At 50.0% G+C, this 7,691-nt stretch overlaps 1 protein-coding gene across 2 annotated transcripts in view; it reads left to right on the plus strand.

The window, feature by feature from the left end:
- Positions 1-2,900: 2,900 nt before the first annotated feature.
- The window catches only part of Srebf2 (sterol regulatory element binding transcription factor 2), a 60,858-nt gene continuing 56,067 nt past the window's right edge, over positions 2,901-7,691 (plus strand). Inside the window, exon 1 of one of the 2 annotated variants that reach the window (XM_031350381.1) lies at positions 2,901-3,163. In XM_031350381.1, the coding sequence (XP_031206241.1) occupies positions 3,076-3,163 (88 nt within the window). In that variant the 5' untranslated portion in view covers positions 2,901-3,075. Of the gene's footprint in view, positions 3,164-3,250; positions 3,859-7,691 lie in introns of those variants that run through there. The other variant, XM_031350389.1, reaches the window with a different exon arrangement.

A 7,691-nucleotide genomic window follows, 5' to 3' on the forward strand; every position in this document is an offset into this window, starting at 1 on the left:
GTGTTGATTGCTGTGGTCTTTTGCTCTGGGAACTCCACCTTTGAGCCTTATGGAGGTACACAACAGCTCAGCACTCAGGATGCAGGCCAATCTCCATGAGTTTGAAGCAGGCCTGGTCTACATAGCAGGCTCAGGCCAGCCACAGCTACACATGGAGACACTCTTTCAAAAAAGGTGGTAGATGGGCAGCTTGCTTTAGAAGACAAAAATCATAAAACACCTGACAGAAGACACTTGCTTCTCTAACTTACCCAGCAGCAGGGATTCAATTGTGCAGCAATTGTACGTTTATTGTAGTGGCAGTGACTTGGCAACTAGTGGCCTGGCCAGTGGCCATGGCTAAGGGTGCTCATGATGGCGTCTGTGATAGTGTAGTCTAGGATGTTCCAGTCTTCTAGGCTTCCAAGTCCAGTCTGTGGCACTCTGGAGATTCTGAGAACCCCTTAATTATCCCTTAAGGCAGGGCATCTTAACGGTGGGTGGCACTGATGACATTTTGGACCACTTAGCTGTTGTGTAAGAAGGCCTATCCAGAGTTGTGTGGGATATTTAATAAGTATCCCTGGTCCCCACCTATTAGATGCCAGGAGCAGTCCCCCAGTTAGGACAACTAAAAATGTCTCCAACTGTTGCTAGATGTCTCTTGGGTTGGCAGTCTTTCTTGCTTCCCTCAGTTCTCCATTTGCCTCTGCCTTCCTAGTCATTGCCCAGAGAGATGTCAAGGGCTCTGGGGATGACCTTTCTGGGCTATCCTTGTTTTGATCTCTGTCCTCACTTCTTTAAATGAATAGGTATTTTGACCTAGCGTCCCTTTTCTGGGTGTTTATTCTTGGACAATCAAATCCTCTAGACTTAAGCATCAATGGCATCTTCCCTGCTACCAACCGACAGCCATCATTACGTATGTTTTGGCTCGGTCCGGCTAAACTCTTGATTGGTCCAGCCGGAGAGCCTTCCAGAGGCAGTAATGTCTGAAAGATGGCGGAGGAAGCCTGAAGGCAAAGCTCTCGAAGTCAATGAGAAAGATTTCTACAATGTACTAGTCCATGGTAGATACCGGGTTGTAACGGTCACTTAGCACAGTCTCTTCAAATCACAACCTAGCTCCTGAGGAGTAGCTTGTGCTGTGTGACATCAGTTCTGTGGACAAAGCTGGAAGGACATGCCTATTTTGCTGAGGTATGGGATCAACTACATTTCTACTGAGCCTTCATTTGTCCTTCCCCAGGCCAGTTGCTAAGCACACACATGAAGCTCAGAGAACTTATGAGAATCAGGTCTCTCTTACCTATGTGAGTCCCAGGGATTGAACTCAGGTCATTAGGCTTAGCAACAAGCACCTCCTACCCACTGAACCACCTTGCTGGCCCCAGGCCAGTGGCTTGATATCCAGCCCCTTGTTAGTCTTATCTTACCTTTACTTTTCCTTGGCTACTTGTGCCATGGTCTGTCATGTTTTTTGTTCAGTGGTTTGATTTTGTTTTGGTTTTTTTTGAGGCAAAGTTTCACCAAAAAAAAATGAGGCCACTCTGGAAAACTTCCCCAACCTTGGCAGGTTTCACCAAGAAACCCTGCTTCCTGTGCAGTTCTTTGCTATTCCTTGTCCCTAGCAGAGATAGCTGTCTCGTGCCTCTCCCAGCAGATCTCTCCTGTGAGACTGGTCGTGCAGTGTGACTTGGTGGTATTCCTAGGCTCAGGACTGCCAAGATTTTTTCCCCTCAGAGCTGTAACACCTTCCCTGCAGAAGCCTTCCCCCTCAGAGCTGCAACACTTAAACCCAGAAGTTAAGAGCTGTTTGCTTGCCACAGAAATCAAATGTGAAAATTACAACTGTGGTCCTGTGCCGTTTTGAAGATGACAAAACAGGCTTGTTAGCAAACAGATGCTTAGCCACCCCAAGAGCACAAGGTGGACTGACTATTGGATCTGCAGGTTTCCCCACAGAGCCTTCAGCTCTGACCCCTGAAACTACTCCCTCAGACACACAGGAAGCTCTTCCTATTGTGTCATGAAAACCTTCCAGTCAGTATACAATTGGGTCCTTTTTCAAATGTCCATTCCATCATTTTAATGATGCCCTGATATTCTACAGTTTGGAGGTAGTTGATGCCTTACTGTGTTACTGTTTTCCTGTTACAGAGAACTTTGTGATGAATGTCTTTGAATACATGTACTTACTAGCATTTCTCCGAACGCTAATCTTTTTGTTTCCTCGGGTAAATTCTTGGAAGTGTGCACCTTTTGTGTGCATGTTACCGTGTGACCAACCACCTGTAAGATGATGCAGTGAGGTGACTGCTGGCGTGGGGCCTCACCTCAAGAGGCCATTGGACAAATGACCTTGTCTGAAGGCCTAGAGTGATTGAGGCCCCAAAATTGAGGACCAGTTATAAAATGTAGACAACACTCAGGCGATTCAAGACCCTGTTAAGTCTCGGATGGGACAAGTGTGACTATTCATATCCCTGAATGTTGGGGTACTATGATTCTACCCAGAGCTAGGGGAAGAGAAGAGGCAACTGGGGAGGTGACGTAATGTGCTCTTAGAGTAAAGGGGGCTGTGGTAGAAGGTAGCGCCGGACAGCGGTGCGTTAACCCTTCTATTTCCGGACTCTTGACAAAGTTGCTCCTGGAGCTGATCCAACGGAAAAGTAGCGGCTCCTTTAAACCAGAGGAAGGCTGGGACGGAGACCCGGCGGCTACTCTAGGCTGGCGCTCCGCTGCCGCGTGGGGCGGAGTCCCGCTATGCAAATCTGAGCTGCTGATCGATGACGCGCCATCACCCCATGAGCCGCTTCGCGCGCCGATTGGCCAACGCCAGCCTGGTCCCATTGACAACAAACATGGGGGTGCGGAGGCTCGGGGCGGGGCTGTGGTGGGCGCGGCCCGGGGCGGGGGAAGTCTGCCCCGCCCCTTCCGTGGAGTCGGGGCGCAGCTCAAACATGGCGGCGGTTGGCACGGGGCGGTGAGGCGGTACCAGGTGGGGGCTGTCGGGTGTCATGGGCGGTGGCGGCGGTCCCGCCTCCGCGTCTCCCTGAGCTGGACCTCACGGGGGACTGTTCGCCGAGCCGGGCGATGGATGAGAGCAGCGAGCTGGGCGTTCTGGAGACCATGGAGACCCTCACGGAGCTGGGCGATGAGCTGACTCTCGGGGACATCGACGGTGAGCGGCGGCTGGGTGGGAGTGCGGGGGGCGCGCGGGGAGGAAGGGGTTACGGCGGCGCTCGCGGGTGCGCGTGCGCCCACACCGCGATCGCCCCGGCGTGCGCGGGAAGGGACCCGCCGGCCGGGCAGCCGGGGAGATTCCCAATTTCCTCTTGCTCCCGAGTCTGAGCCCGAGTCGTGACGCAGGGCTCCGGGTGGCCGAGGAGCCCCGGGCGCCGCGGGGCCTGAAGCGGGACTGGGGGCGTCCCGCCCGAGTGCTGCCAGCGGAGAAGGCGAGGCGGCCGCCTCCCTCGAGCGCGCGCGCGCGCGCCCACCCACACGCGCTCGGGTTTGTCCCGTCTTCGCCGGCGTCCCGCGTCGCACCTGTCACTCCCTGCCTAGCCGCTGGAGCGGCTTCGGGATTTCCCGGACGGCGCTCCCCGGCTCCGCTCCCCACGCCCCCGCTCTTCTCGGGATTGACTGACAGCCGGGTCTCCAGGCGCTCTGGAAAACTTTGGGCAACAGCTGCACAAGCAAGTTACTGATGGAGTGGACAGAGACCGCAGAGTGTGGCGGCCTTGGATGGGGATCCGGGCGCTCCAGCACTGCAAAAGGAGTTGAGCAGCAAGAATTTTGAGTTGTGGTCCCTCGGGTACAGACTAGGGAGCGGGTAGCCTTTGTTTCGGCGGCCTTAACATCGAAGTGGAAGAACTGGTAGGAGCCCAGGGATCCTCTCTTAAAATTCTCTCACTTTTCAGCCACGGGAAAGAAGGTTTGGAGAGGGTCCCAGACTTGCCCGCGGTCATCATGCTGGTTAACAAAGCCCAGTTCTTTCTGTTTCTGAGCCAGTATTAGTTTCTTTCCACTCTACCTTTGAGAAGAATAGGCTAGTAATTCAGTCATTCTCAGTAGGCTGGCTCTTCTGAGTTCTCAGTTCCAAATACTTTGTGTTATTTGATTTATTCAATCCCACCGAATAGGTATCACTCAGTTTTGTAGGTTTTGTCTAAGGTCACTTACTTTAGAGAGGTCAGAACTCCTAAGTAATGACTCTGTTTATGGAGTGTTACTACACTTAGAATCTCTAACCTTGCTGGCATACATGATGGCTACGTCCTCGCTTTGCCGGTAAAGAAACAAGTAGAAGGTTCTGTTGTGTAGGAAGAAGGTGTTTGCCACGTTCCTGTTTTGCTTTTGTAGCATTTTTTCCATTTGGTTCGCCCTTCTCATTTTGGTCATCCTGAGAGTGTGACAAGCCTCTGTAATCGAAGTTCCACTTATAACCATAGTATTGGTAAACACAAAGATGGGTTAACGACTGGGATGGGCCACGCCTTGGAACACGGGAGTGGCCAGTGTGTTTTGAGCACTTGGGTACAAGACACAGTGTTTAAGCACTCACACAGGTTCTCAATCCTTATCACAGCCCTATGAGATAAAGATGACTATCAGACTGGCCATCTCCCCTCACTGGTGCTGAGGTTGAAGCCCATCACAGTTCATTAGCTTTCCCAGTGTTCCCTAGTCAGTAAGAAGGAGGTCTAAAACTGCCTGCCAGCAGGGGCACAAGAAAAAAATTCATGTGAGGTTTTTATTTTGTACTTATATTTTGTAATGATCTTTATTTGTCTAAGTTTTCCATCTATTAAACCATCTTAGTGGTTAATATTAACCTTATAGATTGCTAAGTCTATGTATAAATAAAATGTATAGTCCAGAAACCACAGCAGTCAGGTTAGTAGTTTCATAGGCCTCTGCCTAGTCTGGAAAGTGTTTTTGCCCCAGGAGCTGGCTTTGATATCTCAGTTGTAAAATAAGGCTGGTGTTTTAGGACCACAGGGCTTGTATGTGCATAGAGCAGTAAGTGAAAGTCAGAGGTGAGGAAGTGTCCTTTAAGGCCAGTTTACCAGAAAGATAACACTGAGAAGGTAGCCACTGTCCTTAAAGGACAAGAAGAACCAGTTGAACAAAGCAAAGGACAGCGGTCTAGTCAGAAAGTGTCCCTTGAGCCCTCTGTTCTCCTGAGCAGGCTACTTGGGTGTGGGGGTGGGGAGACAAGGGGATAAACCACCTTTCCTTCCCTTCCCACAGTTCTTTGCACCTAGAACAGCACTTGGGACAGTGAGAATGCTCACTGTGGAATTCCTGTCTGAGTACCTGGGACAGGATACTAACTGGTATTAGGTCTAGTTTCTGTGATTGGATCAATGTGAGCAGCCCACGTGCATCCAAGGTGAGGAGAGGAGAGAGGATCTGAAGGCACTTTTGTAACTCAGCCTAGAAGTCTCACAGCTGCCTTCAGAAGGTCAGGGACCTGTGAGTCCAAGACCAACAGGGTCTCTTCTCAGTCAGAGAGCTTTAAGTTCTTGTTTCTTCTGGGTAAAATAAATGGTCAGTGACCTGGGGATATAGTTCCATGGCAGGGCGCTTGCCTGGAATTCGTAAAGTCCTGAGTTTGATACCTACTACCACAAAGACAGTGCAGATGAGCACAGTAGAGCACAAACCACCTCAGCTTCTAAGACCAGCCCAAGTAACTTAGTGAGACCCTCACCTCAAACTAAAAAATAAGAGTGCTGGGGAGGGGGTGTGTAGCTCAACAATAGAACTCTTTTGTTGTTGTTGTTGTTTTGGGTTTTTTTTGTTTTTTGTTTTTGTTTTTGAGACAGGGTTTCTCTGTATAGTCCCGGCTGTCCTGGAACTTACTCTGTAGACTAGGCTGGCCTCAAACTCAGAAATCCGCCTGCCTCTGCCTCCCAAGTGCTGGGGTTAAAGGCGTGCGCCACCACTGCCTGGCCAACAATAGAACTCTTGCTTAGCATATGTGAGGTCCTAGGTTCAATTCCTGATACTGCCAAAAAATTTTAACAGTTTTAACAGGATACTATATAAATAAAAAAGGGATATTTTATAATAGTGACTGAGATAGCCTAATTAAATTAGGTAGCGGAGTAAAGCCTCTTGGAAGAATATCAGTGTCATTCTCTTGAAGTAATGCCAGAGTCTGGATTTGGCTTCATTATCGTTTTTTGGTGTGTGTGCCTGTGATTGTGGGCACAGGTGTGCTGTGGTGTCCTGTGGCCATTACAGTATGACTTCAGGCACAGGTGTGCCGTGGTGTCTGTGGCCATTACAGTGTGACTTCAGGCACAGGTGTGCCGTGGTGTCCTGTGGCCATTACAGTGTGACTTCAGGCACAGGTTCAGGCACAGGTGTGCCGTGGTGTCCTGTGGCCATTACAGTGTGACTTCAGGCACAGGTGTGCCGTGGTGTCTGTGGCCATTACAGTGTGACTTCAGGCACAGGTGTGCTGTGGTGTCCTGTGGCCATTACAGTGTGACTTCAGGCACAGGCATGCTGTGGTGTCCTGTGGCCATTACAGTGTGACTTCAGGCACAGGCGTGCTGTGGTGTCCTGTGGCCATTACAGTGTGACTTCAGGCATCAGGCTTTGCCTTTCATCTTCTTTGCAACAGTATCTCTCGTTTTGTTTGACCCTGCTTCAGCTTTCTGGCCTCCAACCTTCCTTCCAAGCATTTCATCTGCCTTCCATCCTGGCAAAGGAGGGACACTGAGCTTACAGGCTTGCACTACCACGCTCAGCCTCCTGTAGGTTCTGGGGATTAGAACTTAGGTCCTCACACTTGTACAACCGGTAGTTTATCTACTGAGCCATCTCCCCAGAAGTTAAATTTTTTTTTTTTAACATTTATTCAGTTTATGGATATGCATTTGCCCACTCTTGTACCCCCATTTGAGTGAAGGGGTCAAAGGACAACTTGTAGAGTCGGCTCTCTCTTTCTCCCATGTGGGTTCAGGGGGTTAAAGTCAAATGGCCAAGCTTGGCAGCATGCTCCTTACCCACTGCCATCTTACTGGCCCGTCCTCTTAAAAGTTTTACTTCTTGAGGATTCCATGTGTGTCCACAGTGTGTTTTGATTATAGCCACCCGGGTGCCCACCTCTTTCAAAACCTCCCTCCCCTCCCCTCACATTTCCCTTCTGGCTTCCATGTACTCTTTTTTTTTTTAAAAACAAAAACAAAAAAACAAAAACAAAAACTTACTAGTCCAATTAGTGCTTCCCATGTGCACATAGTAGGACCTGCTGTGTCCACTGTAGATCAGACTAGGCTGAAATGCACAAAGGCCTTTCAGGTCCCAGGGTTAAAGGCGTGTGTCACAAATCCCGTCTTGTCATCTGATATTTTTTTGGAATGTTAGGAAGGGAATTGGTGAACATTTCAAAGTAGAAATAACTAGTCATGGGTTAAGAAATGTCAACTGTGTTGATAAGAAACTCTCAGATGTTGGGGCATGGCCTCTGCGAAGGCAGCAGAGAGGGAACTGTAGGATTCCATTGAGACCTTGAGCACCGACGGGGCTTGGAGGAATTGTAGCTGTGCTAGGGAAGCTTGCTGAGGGGAATAGTTGACATGCAGGCATGCGTGCGTGGGCTTTCGTGGGGGCGTAGTCACAGTAGGGATGGGAAACCTGTTCAGGAGCTCAAGACTAGCAAGGGAGATTGAGGTGAAAGAAGAGACGGGGGG

The sequence above is a fragment of the Mastomys coucha genome, unplaced genomic scaffold (assembly GCF_008632895.1).
Source record: "Mastomys coucha isolate ucsf_1 unplaced genomic scaffold, UCSF_Mcou_1 pScaffold11, whole genome shotgun sequence".
Lineage (NCBI taxonomy): Eukaryota > Metazoa > Chordata > Mammalia > Rodentia > Muridae > Mastomys > Mastomys coucha.